This window comes from Rhamphochromis longiceps, linkage group LG14 (genome assembly GCF_057381845.1).
Source record: "Rhamphochromis longiceps isolate RC_006_pf linkage group LG14, R_longiceps_female_GT1.1, whole genome shotgun sequence".
Taxonomy (NCBI): domain Eukaryota; kingdom Metazoa; phylum Chordata; class Actinopteri; order Cichliformes; family Cichlidae; genus Rhamphochromis; species Rhamphochromis longiceps.
In genome coordinates this window covers 41,135,423-41,149,964 of record NC_140570.1, presented here as the reverse complement: position 1 = coordinate 41,149,964, position 14,542 = coordinate 41,135,423, and the positions used below count along the sequence as shown (strand labels likewise).

Sequence of the window (14,542 nt, the reverse complement as noted above, 5' to 3'; positions counted from 1 at the left end):
TCAAGACCTCCACCATAATACCCTTGCCCAAGAAATCTCATATCTCTAGCCTAAATGACTATAGACCAGTGGCACTAACCCCGGTGGTGATGAAGTGCTTTGAGAAACTTGTGCGTTACCACATTACAGCAGCCCTACCCAGCAGCTTTGACCCACACCAGTTTGCCTACAGAGCAAACCGATCGACAGAGGACGCCATAGCAACAGCACTCAATGTAGCATTAACACATCTGGAGAGGCAAGGAAGCTATGTGCGTATGCTCTTTGTGGATTATAGCTCGGCATTTAACACCATTCTTCCATACAAACTGGACGCCAAGCTAAAAGACCTAGGGCTTCCTCACAGCACCTGTAAGTGGATCAATAGCTTCCTCACCGACCGCAGACAGAGAGTGAGAGTGGGACGTTACACATCTCCAGCCCTAAATCTAAGCACTGGGTCGCCACAGGGCTGCGTGCTTAGTCCACTGCTCTACTCGCTTTATACACATGACTGCACCCCCGCCCACCAGAGCAACGCCATTGTAAAGTTCGCAGATGACACTACTGTGGTGGGGCTCATATCTGGGGGAGATGAGTCTGCCTACAGAGATGAGGTGGAGCGGCTGTCTTCATGGTGCAAGGATAACAACCTTCTCCTAAACACGAAAAAGACCAAAGAACTCATAATTGACTACAGAAGACACAAGACAGAAATCCAACCACTAATCATCAGCGACGACTGTGTGGAGAGGGTGGCAGACTTCCGCTTCTTGGGAGTCAGCATAGAGGGAAACCTATCCTGGAGTGTGAATACCTCTGAGCTACTGAAAAAGACACAACAGAGACTGTACTTTCTGAGAGTGCTTAGGAAGAACAACATCACACAGAGACTGCTGGTGTCTTTCTACAGAGCCTCCATCGAAAGCATACTAACGTACTGCATAGGCATATGGTACGCTAGCTGCACAGTGGCTCAGAGGAAAGCACTCCAGGGAGTAATCAACGCTGCCCAAAGGACAATCGGCTGCCCTCTCCTCAAACTGAAAGACCTACACAGTTCCCGCTGCCTCAAAAGAGCCCATAACATCATAAAGGACACCTCACACCCTGGACACTCCATGTTCGAACTGCTGCCTTCAGGTAAACGGTATAGAACAACATACACAAGGACTAACAGACTCAAACACAGTTTCTACCCAATTGCAATATCATGTCTCAATGCTACTAAAAGTAGATGACTCTCATTGCCCCTGTTGTCATTTGTGCCCTTGATGTTGGAATGCTTTCAGACATGTTTTGTTGGATGCGCTAACAAATTGATTGAGTGATTGATTGTTTGAGTGATATATCAACTAGGTCGTATGTTGAGTGTCTGTATGGGGCCTTAGGCCTGGATTGCTTGGGTGTATCTACGGTATGAGAATACTGTATTTTATATGTATTTCTATCTTTTATATCCTATCATTATAGTTTTTAAGTATTTAATTATAGTTTTTAAGTATTTATCTTTTGTGATGTTGCACTGACCAGAGACATCTTTCAATTTCATTGTACCTGTGACAATGACAATAAAGAATATTCATTCATTCATTCATTCATTCATTCATTCATTCATTCATGTGAAAGGGTACACTGAAGAGTGTCAAGAAAACAGAGGGAACGCGAGCAGGGAAGATTCACTGCACCAGGTGCAAGGTGAAGGATTCAGACCTGCGCCACCCAGTCTCAGTTATTTTATGGCTACAATATATTCTGCATCATTAATGATATAATCTATAGTATTGATACTGCATTAAGATGTTTATTAAAACCTGCTGACTTTACATTAACCTTTTTATTACAGGTACAGCTAAGACCATTGTATACACATGGCATTTTGTGCTCATTAAAGAGTTAAAGCTCAGTCATTAAAGGTCTCAAGCTTTGTTTGGCGCGAATGTCCAGGCAATCTATTGTGTAGGTGACTTAGAGCAACAGAAGGTTAAAACTGCATACACGCTTACAAAACACATATAGTACATATAATCTAGAAACAGGCTTGAGTGAAGGCCTGAATGTATTCAGCTTCTTGTTGGAACCTGTGGCATTTGAGTTTACTTAGTAACAGGCGACAGAAGATGGGTCAACAGGAGGACAAGTCCACGGGGACCTCCAGGGCCTGAAATCATCGCCATATTTGGGAAAAGATGTTAGAAAGAGGAGCTTCTGTGTCTGACCATATCTCTAAAAATTGTCTCATTGTCTGTACAAGATGCAAATGATGTTCTTAGAAATACAAAAATATGTTATAGAACGCAAGAGGGGGCGTCAAACCCTGATGATATATGAACCATTCTCTGTGTATTTTTGGCAGAAGAAGTCCGCAGATGCAATGCTGTGTACTTCTTCCCGCACGTGTGTTCTTAATAAACTCTTCATCTGATTGCACTCTACTGGGCCTCCATTGGTTTGTTTTTGTGCCACTTGTCTTATTCGGGACACTGCTCATCTCAATGAGCCAAATCGGTAGTCATGCCAGACAGAGATATGATGAGAGAGAAAATGTATAGCATGCAAAAGAATGGTAAATGGCCTGTATTTATATAGCGCTTTACTAGTCCCTAAGGACCCCAAAACGCTTTACATATCCTGTCATCCACCCATTCACACACTGGTGATGGCAGCTACATTGTAGCCACAGCCACCCTGGGGCGCACTGACAGAGGCGAGGCTGCCGGACACTGGCGCCACCGGGCCCTCTGACCACCACCAGTAGGCAACGGGTGAAGTGTCTCGCCCAAGGACACAACGACTGAGACTGTCCAAGCCAGGGCTCGAACCGGCAACCTTCCGATTACAAGACGAACTCCCAACTCTTGAGCCACGATCGCCCTATAAAGAAGCTGAAGTGTCTGCTAAAAAAAGGGGAGGGGGGAGGGGTGAAGAAGCTATGCTGTCAGCTGAAAAGAGGTCAAGAAGATGAAGTGGTGATGAAAAGAGGTGAAGAAGCTATACTTCTTCACCTGCCCAAAAAAGGAGAAAAGGATGAACAGGCTGCTGAAGACAACTGACGAAGCTGAAGTCCATATTAGAAAAGTTGCTGAAATCATAAAACTTTGCACAATTGCAATAAATTCACAAAAATATTGACCAATGAAAACAGTCAGCTGGAAAAAACTGAACAAGCTGAAGTTTCGTTAAAAGTAGTAGTTGTTTAATGGTGAGCAATTGGCTGCTGTCGGCTGAAAAGAGGTGAAGAAGTTTTCGAAAGTCCCATAAAATCAACATTTGAATTAATGGGGAGATGTTCCATTTGTTCCCTCTTAGAGGCCATGCTGCGTATGTTCAGAGGGCCACCGAGGAGCCCTTTGTCTTTACACTGTGGATCCCATATAGCCCTGGCTTAATTAAGAGTCCGAAATAACTTACACGAGCCATGCTTTTTGAACGCAGGGTTCCTCTGTATACGCATGGGTATGATAGGCTGTGTTGTGTTTATATCTTTCAACTCTAATTAAATCTCTTACCAAACCCCTCCGCTGTGTTACTTCCTTTCTTAATAAATTAGGCTTTGAAATGTCTGGAACAATGAAGGCACCCTTTCGTGGTTGCTTCAGGGCCTTGTCAAGAACTTTGGTTTTTGTAGTCTTGTAGATACTCTGGGGTTATCCTCTCTTGTTGGGGTCTTCTTCCTTCCTCCTCATCATGATCTGATGGCGGAGCTTCTAAATCAATTTTCCAGCATTCACCATCTTAGCATTTCCATTTCCGTAAGTTTAATACAGAGCTCTGGTGTAACTGGTGTTATGTAGACTTCTGAGCATGTCCAACAAATTGACAGGATACATGTGGTGTAGGGAAGTTGGGAAAGCATTTGGGACTTGTGATTTTTAACATACACTGACTGGTTAAATTGGCAGTTTTGCTTTTATGCTCAGCTCTCTTTTCACCACAACATACTAGTACAGCTTCTGCATTACTGCAGATGCTGCACTGATCTGTCTGTTAATCTCTCTCCTTATGAATAACACCTAGAGATACTTAAACTCCTCCACTTGGGACACCAACTCTTCCCTGACCTGAAGTGTTCACCCAAACCAAGGCAGCTCTCTGGGTGCTCAGCACCCCCAAAGCGCTGATCCTAGAATCGCCCCTGCACTCTGCCATGACACCAGTCAGTCAGAAGTGCCAGCTTGATGCCAGATCCGGGCCAGACCCGTTTTCTATGAGCCTGGGCCAGATGGACCAAACCATAATCGGTCCAGATATGGCATGCCATCACATAAACAGTGCCATCTATGCCAGGCCTGGCCCACATCTGGATGACATACGACAGAGAGGAGATTGCTCGAGAAGGAATCACGTACACAGATTCAATCTGGGACAGCTTGCACATTGAACTGTCACTGAACTCTTCTCACTTTAAATAAAACGCACTGTCTATTCCTTCTAAATCTCCACTCCTGGGTCCTGGGTCGGCATGTTATGAAGGGACATTTCTCAGATAAGTTTCCCACACCAGTAAAAGAGTCCGACCGCCAGTGAGTGTGGGGAGTCTGACGGGCGCCATTGCTTTTTTTTTTTTTTTTTTTTTTTTTTTTTTTTGTCCCGTTTGGATCTTTAGCATCAGAATTGTTGTCTTAAGGCCAAGAAAGATGCCAAGCGGATTTATTTTACCAAGTGGATCATCATGGCCTTGCCATATTGGTCCATTTGATTGACCTTTATTATAATTATGAATTTATTTTATTTTCAGTTGCTACAAACGGGACAGACATGACTGTGGGATAGGACAGGGAGAAAGAATGAAAGAAAGAGAGGGAGAGAAATAAAACCAAAGGGGAGAAGAGACGGTGAGAAGGGGGAGAAGAAAGAAAAAAAAAAACAAACAAACAACAAAAAAAACAAAACTCCTGGGTCACCTGTATGGAGAAAAAAAACAGAGGAGACAGCAAACAACAAAGAGCAACATAATAAAAAAACCAGCACCGTCACAATAAACTAGCTAGCAGTAGATATCAGTATTTACTAAATAATAAACGATATTGTGCAGCACGCAAGATAGACAGCGCACAATGTGCTTTGAGGCAGCAGCCAAGAAAGCTGTAGTCCGCGTCTGTGAATACCCGTGTGTACACCTGTGTGGATCAGCATGCTTGCATTCCAAAGGTTTCTCCATGTAACGATCTGCTAGGGAGTGTGGGGGGGCCACAGCCCCGTCCTCCAGGGTATGAAGCAGGTATGGAGGAGATCAAAACTCCAGACATCCAGAGGACGGGCGCCATTGCTAACTTTGTTTCCCACCCAAGTTGTTCTGCTAAACTAATCTTTCGTTCTCTAACTCACCCATGCAGTGCTTTGATTGACTCAGGTGCAGAACAAAGTTTTCTGGACGAGCCACTAGCCTGTGAGTTAGGCTTCCCGGTGATGCCTCTACCAGAGACACTCCAAGTAGCAACGATCAACGGTAGCCCGCTGGCAGTAGTCACACACTGCACCGAGGACATCACTCTTTTCCTCTCCAGTAATCACACTGAACATATCATTCTTTTTCTTTTCAATGCTCCCCACACCGGATTGGTGTTGGGCTAGCCTTGGTTTAAACATCATAACCCTCAGATTGTTTGAGAGAGGGGTAGAATTACGGTTGGAGTTCTTTGTGCCCTGAACAGTTTTTGCGTTCTGCTACACCGAACAAAATGCCCGCTGCTCTACCTTACAATATAAAGCGCCTTGAAGCGACTGTTGTTGTGATTTGGCGCTATATGAATTGAATTGAATTGAATTGAATTGAATTGAATTGAATTGAATTGTCCTACTGAACCAGCCTCTTCCCTAGACCTGTCAGCAGTTCTGGAAGAGTATCATTATTTAGCTCCAGTTTTTTGTAAAGAAAAAGGTTGCTGAGAGATGGTGGTCTAGGGCAATGAAACAGAGGGAGAGGAGAGTCAGGATGGTTCAGAGAATTGAATGAATAACAGTCCAGTAACAGTCTGTATGTCTTACTTTGTCAGAAGGCAAAGTGATGCCAGACTGTGAGGTAGCAGCCTTGGTGAGTCCAGTCCAATAATCAACCTGTTGGAGTAGCGTTCAGGTAGCTGCTCTGTGGGTGGATTATATTCTTAAACTTAGTTACAGAATTCCAGAAAGACATCTACTGTGATGAAGTCTACTCTCCACTGCTGTGTAATCAATTATTGTAAATGTAAATGTTATCAGGAAATGATCAGACAGGAGAGGGTTTTCAGGAAACACTGTTACATGTTCAGTTTCTATGCCATATGTTAAAACAAGATCTAGAGTGTGATTAAAGTGGTGGGTGGGTTCTTTTACATTTTGAGAGAAGCCAATTGAATCTAATAACACATTAGACTGTGTCACCCCATATGGAAAAGAAATAGAAAAACTTATAAAAGACTTGCATCAGCTTTAGCTTGCTTCATATGGTCAATCATATAAGGCTCATATGATTTACTCATGAACCCACATAGCAAGCAGGTCTGGCCCGGATCTGGTATCAAGCCGGCACTGCTGGCTGACTTCTGGCATGATAAGACGTATGTCATCCAGATATGGGCCAGGCCTGGCATAGGTGGCACTGTCTATGTGATGGCATGCCACATCTGGCTCATTTGTGGTTTGGTTTATGTGGCCCAGGCTTATAGAAAACAGGCCTGGCCCAGATCTGGCATCAAGCTGGCACTTCTGACTGACTGGTGTCATGGCAGAGTGTATGTCAACCAGATGTGCGCCAGGTCTGGCAATGACGCCACTGTTTATGCGATGGCATGCCATATCTGGCCCACATACCTCTAAAATGATGGCCCTTTGGTTGCCCAGACCAGGTTTTCCAGAGGTAATCCACACATGGGCCAGCAAAGGACCACCAGTGTGTCTGCAACTGGCCTTGTGCTGGCCAATGTGTGGGCCACCTTTGGCAAACCAGATCTGGGCCACCAAAGGGCCGTCATTCTTTGCGGTATGTGAACCTGTGAAGACTCCCCAGACCTGCTGGTACCAGGAGTCCAGCAGTCCACCTAAACAAAGGGCTTTTATAGCAGATACAGAGTAGGTGTCCTCCCATAGTATAAATCAGTAAGAGAAGGTATGACCTCTCTCATGACCTTAAGATGTGTGTTTATGCCACAGTGCTCTGGGAGGCACACAGAGTCTTTGCAGCCTGCTAAGGATCAAACATACTATCACTACACAATCGATTATACACCTCTAAGAATATATGGTTATATATTATATAAGCGCCTTGAGGCGACTTTTGTTGTGATTTGGCGCTATATAAATAAAATTTAATTGAATTGAATATTTCTAAGCATAAATAACAATCCAACAACATAAACCTAACAGGGACAGCTTGGAATAAAACTGTTAAGTGCACGTCACGGCAGTGTGCCATGCAGGACACATCTCCCTTCTAGAAGTGAATAAAAGTGTTAAATGATCTACTGAGCAGTGTGTTGTCTTCCATCAGATGCCTATGAGGAATCAAAAAACTTGGTGAAGTGTTGAGACGCAACACCTGCCTGTGGGATTTGTTTTGGTTGTTTTTTTCCTTCTCCCGTTTTTCTCCCTCTCCATTCCTGGTGTTGTTTAAGGAAGTTGCACTTCTGGAAGTCAGGCGCTGAAGGACGTCCGACCTGGAAGCACCTCTACGTGGGAGCTGAGTTGATTCAGCATCCCAGCTGTTGACAGACGGTGACAGTCAGCGCTGGAATATTTCACCAAGCCTGGTATTAACTCTGGTGTCTAAACTGAGTGAAGTGAGAGAAGAGACTGTTTGCTGTGTTTGCCTGCTCAAGGATTTCCAACAGGGAGGAAGGAGTTGAGGAATCATGAGCACAGGTCATTGCTGGGAAAGTGACAGAAGGTGGTACCACGCACCACAGGAGAAATGGGGAAGGCTCACTGATGATTGTTTGCACACTTGCATTGCCTATTGGACTAATTTATCACTGTAAATAAATTCACTGTCTGCTCTCCAAGAGTTCACATCTGGGTCCTCCCTTCCACCCACCCTGAAAAAATGCTATGTTGAGGACTTCTTTAAGTTGCTTGAAGACGTTTCACCTCTCATCTGAGAAGCTTCTTCAGTTCTAAGGTCAAATGGTGGGGTGCAAGCTCCTTTGACTACGATGACCTGGATGACTGAGAACCTTCACAGACATATGTTGAGGATGTCATTTTTAGCTTCTACATGGATGTTAAAATCACCCACAATAATTATTTTATCTGAGCTGATCACTAAATCAGGTAAAAAGTCTGAGAAATCAGACAGAAACTCTGTGTAAGGCCCAGGTGGATGATAGATGATCAAACATTTGGGTATTCCAACTGAGGTAGACAAGGCTAAGCTCTTTGGTCCAGTTGTGGCTACTGTAATATTCTTTCTTTGTGATTTGTTTATGTTTAAGTAATTTTCGTTTGTTTTTTGTTTGTTCCTGGTGTAAACTGGTTGCTGAAATACAGAATAAATCATTATTTTGACTAATTATCAAACCATTCACTAACAGGTCTGTGTAGGTTCTCAGTCATCCAACTCGTGGTAGTCTGTGGAGCTTGGAAAGAAAGCAGCTGGACTTCTTTAACTTTCATGAAGATGTTTCACCTTCCATCCAAGAAGTTTCTTTAAAGCCATCCAGGATAAAATGTGTGTGCATGCTCCCTCCTTCCTAATAGCTTTTCAGTTCAATCAGCCTGAAAAGAAAGAGAAAGAAACATTTAACCTTCACCGGAAATCAAACTACATTTCTCTCATTTAAGTTTTAAAAACCGTCATACAGCCATACCAAATCAAAAATCAAACTAGGGTGAATGCCAGGGCCTACTATGATGCAAGCCACCAATCTCAGTTTGATTTCTGCAGCATAATTTCATAAATGATTCAATCAGCTGTGACATCCTCTCACACACTGAGTTCGGCTAAACATGACACGCATGTTGTTACAGAGGAAACACATGAACCCGAACTGCAGTCCAAAGAACTTTATTGCAGTTCTGTAATACTGAGGAGTAAAGCTAAATGATTTATTTTAAGCTTATTTTATGGATATAAAACATTGAAAATTGCAGTGTGCTGTTAGGGTCAGAGTGAGGGCACAGTGGGGACTCTTTCATCATGTATACTGTGTGTTTGCACGTTAATGAGTCCCAGACGAGCTCCTCATTCTTTCATCCTCCTCAGCAACTGTGATGCAACACAAGGCTCGGCCTCGGAGGCCTGTGGCCAGTCAGAAAAAATGGAACTACACTGACACACCTCAAAAATGCAACAACTGATTAATATGCAGTATTGTCCACATTATTTTCCTTTTTATGGAGGAATGTAACAAACTTTGTGTTTGTGTGGTTGTTGCAGGAAACAAAACAGCTTTCTTGTGGTCACCTCACAGGAGCATAAACACCAAAGCAGAGTCCCAAAGCCGCTCTGAAGAGTCCCCTTCCATTATTCCCCGTGCTGTACTGTGTGTTAATTGGCCTGTAGCTGGTTCAATCCTCCAGAGTGTCCGAGTGGCTACAGGCCTCTGAGGTCGGGTCTTGTTTTGCATCACAGTTGCTGTTGATGAAACAATGAGAAGCTCGTCTGAGACTCATTAATGTGCAAAGACACAGTATACATGATGGAAGAGTCCCCACTGTGCCCTCACTCTGACCCTAACATCACACTGCATTTTTCAATGTGCTATATGCAAAAATAATAATCCTAAAATACACAACAAGGTGCTTTGAATTTTTACTTTTGGACATTGTTTTTTTGTTTTTTGTATTGAATATTTTGTAGTTGGTATTTTACTAGGCTATAACATTACTGCTGATTGAACTACTGATGCCTGTCTTAGCCACAACACTTTTGCTAAAGAGATTTTTATTTTCAAGATTCATATTTTCCTCGTTAAACAAAAATTAAATAAAAATTGTGTCCATCCTTCCATCTTCTTCAGCTTATGCAGGGCCGGGTCGCGGGGGCAGCAGCCTAAGCAGAGAAGCCCTCCAGCTTGTCTGGGGGAACAACAAGGTGTTCCTAGGCCAGCCAAGAAATATGATCTCTCCGGCATGTCCTGGGTCTGCTGCGAACATTCTAGTGCGAGCTGGAGGGCATCACCCGATGAAGCCAACAGAACCCCATCATCCACAAAAAGCAGGGCTGAGATTCTGAGGCCACCTAAGTAAAAGCCCTCCGCCACTTGGCTGTGCCTTGAAATTCTGTCTATAAAGATTATGAACAGAATCGGTGACAACTGGCAGCTGTGGCGCAGCCCATTACCCACCAGGAACGAGTCCAACTTATTGCCAGCTTTGCAGACAGAGCTCTTGCAACGGTTGTATAAGGACTGAATGGCCCGTAGCAATTGTCCAGACACCCCATACTCCCGGAGTACCCCCCACAAGACCCCCCGAGGGACCTGTGGTTTAGACTGAGAAGACTAATGCCTTCTCCAAGTCCACAAAACACATGTAGACTGGTTAGGCAAACTCCCATGCGCCCTTGAGTATCCTTGAGAGGATAAAGAGCTGGTCCAGTGTTCCGCAACCAGGACGAAAACCACTTTGTTCCTCCTGTATCCGAGGTTCGACTAATGGACGCACTCTCCTTTCCAGCACCCTGGCATAGACTTTCCAAGGAGGCTGCGGAATGTGATTCCCGTGTAGTTGGAACACACCCTCCGGTCCGCTTTATCAAAGATGGGAAGCACCACCCCGGTCTGCCTGTCCAGGGGTACTGCCCCTGATCTCCATGCAACATTGTAGAGGCGTGTCAACCAGGACCGCCCTACAACTTCCAGAGCCTTCCGGAACTCGGGGCAGACCTCATCCACCCCAGGGGCTCTGCCACCAAGAAGTTGTTTAGCTGCCTCAGTGACCTCGCCCCCAGAGATTGGCGGGTCATGCCCTTTGTCCTCAGACTCTGCTGGGGATTAAGGAGGTCAGTGGGATTAAGGAGGTCCTCAACATATTCCTTCCACCGCCCGACAATTTTCTCAGTCGAAGTCAGCAGCGCTCCCCCCACACTATACACAGTGCAGGTAGAGCACCGCTTTCCCCTCCTGAGACGCCTGACGGTTTGTCAGAATCTCTTCGAGGCAGTCCGAACGTCTTTTTCCATTGCCTCTCCGAACTCCTCCCACACCAGAGTTTTTGCTTCAGCCACAGCCCGTGGCGCGTTCCATTTGGCCTGTGGGTTCCCTATCAGCTGCCTCCGAGGTCACACAGGCTAACCAAGCCCGAAAGGAAAGATCCCTTAAAAAATATAATTTTTTAAACTCCTCCACTTGGGACACCAACTCTTCCCTGACCTGAAGTGTTCACTCAAACCAAGGCCTCAGACTTGGAGGTGTTCATTCTCCTTCCTGCCGCTTCACACTCAGCAGTAAACTACTTCACTGACAGGTGGAGGCCACTACCTTATACAGCCAAAACAACCGCATAGTCTGCAACCAACATAGAAGAGATCCTGATGCCACCAAGGTGAAAAACTTCCATCACTTGTCCCACCTGGAAATTCTGTCCATAAAAACAGTGAACATAGTCGGTGACAAACAGCAGGCAGTTTTGTAAAGAAGCTGGAGTCATTACAAGCTTCTCACATAAGACACAAGATGTAAGAGATCTAACAGGCCGCACAGCACAACTGCCAACAACACAGCTGAACGCATGTCTCGTTCCACCTACAGGGTTACTGGAACAAGCATTGTTGGTGCCTGGAAGTAAACAGGAAGTAAAACTGAAAGTAAAGATCAAAACACAAGTCTAAAAACAGGACACAAACTGCAGTGTGCTGTTTGAATTTAGCATCAGGGCTTTAGCATTAGTTCATCAACACAGTGATGTTCATACACACTGCATTCTTTACATTTTCCCACAGTGTGTCTGTTATTTTGACCATGTGTTCTGTGATATTCAGCTGGTCACACCAACAGGGTTGCAAAGTGGTCGCGTCAGACGGAGAGTATTAAAGTGCTCAGTCAGATCAGCAGGGACAGGTGGATGGAGGAATGGATGGAGGTGGATCAGGGTTTGACACCATCCGCCTGCAATCGAGGCACACAGTCAGCAAGTCAAGCCTGCTCATTTATTTCCATTCAGGAACAATTAGGTAACCTCTGACTCTTTATGAATAATCTTTCATAAAAGTCTTCATTCTTCTTTATATGCAGCAGAGAGTTCCCGTACTCTAATATTTCTGAGGAACTGACTGATTTTTCACTGAACCGATTGTTCTGAGTGTGCTTTCAGTGTTGTCTTCAATGTGAACCCTGTGAACTCTGAGAGGACACATGAGCTGCCTCGGCTGTGAGTGAGGTTTGTTTGCTGTGATCATTTGTGCTGCTCGTGTGTTTTTCACTAACAGCTGATGTTGAGCCAGTTCAAACTTTCCATGCGGTGGAAAGCACACCACACCGTCTGAGTCTCCTGTTTTTATCAGATTTTTATCACTTCTTAACTGTTGTTACTTGAATATTAAACATACTAAAGTTGACCTTTGAGTCAAAGGCAAGGTAGAAAAAAACATACAAGAATGGTGAGAAGTGAAGAGGGGAGGGAGGGCTCCACTGACATGAAATAGCTGAGAGTCTGAACCGCAAGTAGAATTAAAATGTGACTACAAAGTAAAGAAAGAGTGAGGTGGAAATCATACAACTGTGTAATGAAGATTTCTCCATAAATCCTCTAACATTTGTAGGTTCAGCTTCCAATATTTATGTCATGGATAAAGCTTATGTAGTTCTGAATAAGAAAAGAGTCCATGTGAAAACTGTGAAGGAGCTCCTTGATTCAATCAGCATCTGACAAACAGAAACAGCTCTAACTGTTGAATGTTTATTGTAGATCGTCCTTGAGCCACATTCATGGATTTCAGAATTCTGTGGACACACATAAAACATGGCGCACCATCTCTGTTTAGAAGATATCAATGTGTGTAAAGACGACTGTTGTATGTATCACACTTTCATGCAAGAGGCCTAAACAGTGACACTGGTGTTGCAGCAGTTTGTCGTTCATGGCAGGGTTGGGACTTTGTGGTTCCTCGGTTGTTTCTAAAGATCTTAACTCATTTCCTCTTATCTGTGAGTGAGAGTTTGGACTTTCCCATTGCTTTGAGTATTGGACAGTCTACTGAGTGCTGTTAAACAAATTATTTTTATGCTGCAAAGAGAAACTACAAGCTGTATTCTATAAAAAGGGGTTAACCGTCTGTTAGCCAACGCTGGAAGGTTGAAGTGTCAACAGAACACAGAGTCTGTGTCTTTGGCTCCAGCTTTCTTTATCAGTTCTTTCAATTTGTATTAAACCACTGTGGATTATTCTGATTTTTTGTCTCATTTCAGCCTGATCCAGCTAAAAACTAGGAGGGTTGGGGAGGCGACAGAGATGGAGGCAGTGAAGGAGAACATCTCCTCACACAAATATTTCTTCCTGGATGGCTTTAGTGAACTCGGAGAGCTGAGGCCGTTCCTCTTCATCCCGTTCTCCTTCATGTTTGTTGTGTCACTGTTTGCTAACTCCCTGCTGGTGTACGTGATCGTTTCACAGAGAAGCCTCCACTCGCCGATGTACATCCTCATTGCCAGCATGGCGTGCATTGACCTCAGCCTCCCTGTATTCTTTGTTCCCCACATGCTGCTGAGCTTCCTGTTCGACTGGAGGGGGATCTCTCTCATCGGCTGCCTTGTTCAGATGTATTTCATTCACTTGTTAGGAGCCTTTCAGTCCACTCTGCTGCTGTGGATGGCTCTAGATCGTTACTTTGCCATCTGCACCCCGCTCCACTATCAAGAACAAATGGCTTTAGCAAGATTTCTTAAATTTGTAATCCCTTTTTCCATCAGAAATATGTTTGCTGTCTTGGTGGTGGTCAGTCTGGCTGGAAAATTGCCATTCTGTCTGAGAAATGTGATAAACCACTGCTTCTGTGAGCACATGGCCTTGGTGGAGCTGGCCTGTGGAAGCACCACCATTAACAGCCTGGTGGGGTTGATCTCAGTCTTCTCTGTCCCTGTGACTGACTTCTTCCTCATCACTGCCTCTTACACAGTCATATTCAGCTCTGTGTTGAGCTCAGGAAAGTCAAGTGCCAAAGCTCTTCACACCTGTGTAACGCACATCGTGGTCATGACTGTTAGTCTGACCATCATACTCACAGCTTTCCTCTCATATCGAATAAGAAACGGTCTCCCTGCAGCCATTAGGATTTTCTTCAGCATACTGTACCTGTTCTTTCCAAGCTGTTTCAACCCGATCATCTACGGCATCAGAACTAAGGAGATCCGACAGCACATCCTCAATACACTGAGAGTCTGACCCATATTTTTTTCAGAGCAAATATAAATATTTCAATAACTTGGAATTTTCTTTATATTTATTAAACATATAGTTGGAATCATGTAATAACATATGATGCCTTACATATGTGCAATTCATTTTATTTTGTATGGTATGTATTTGACAATCAGATGCTGAGAAGAACATTACCATATAGAAATTAACTATGACTATAACATAGCAGTTGAATAAATCAGGGGGGGAAAAACGGTTTAAACATCTGCATCTTCATGTCTTTAGAGACACT

General features: G+C 44.2%; 1 protein-coding gene across 1 annotated transcript; it reads left to right on the top strand.

Moving 5' to 3' along the window:
- The first annotated feature begins 13,344 nt into the window (after window positions 1-13,344).
- Window positions 13,345-14,274, top strand: LOC146654795 (olfactory receptor 52K1-like). Its single transcript, XM_085379822.1, has one exon. It carries the CDS (start codon window positions 13,345-13,347, stop codon window positions 14,272-14,274), a length of 930 nt encoding a protein of 309 aa, XP_085235948.1.
- The last annotated feature ends 268 nt before the right edge of the window (window positions 14,275-14,542 follow it).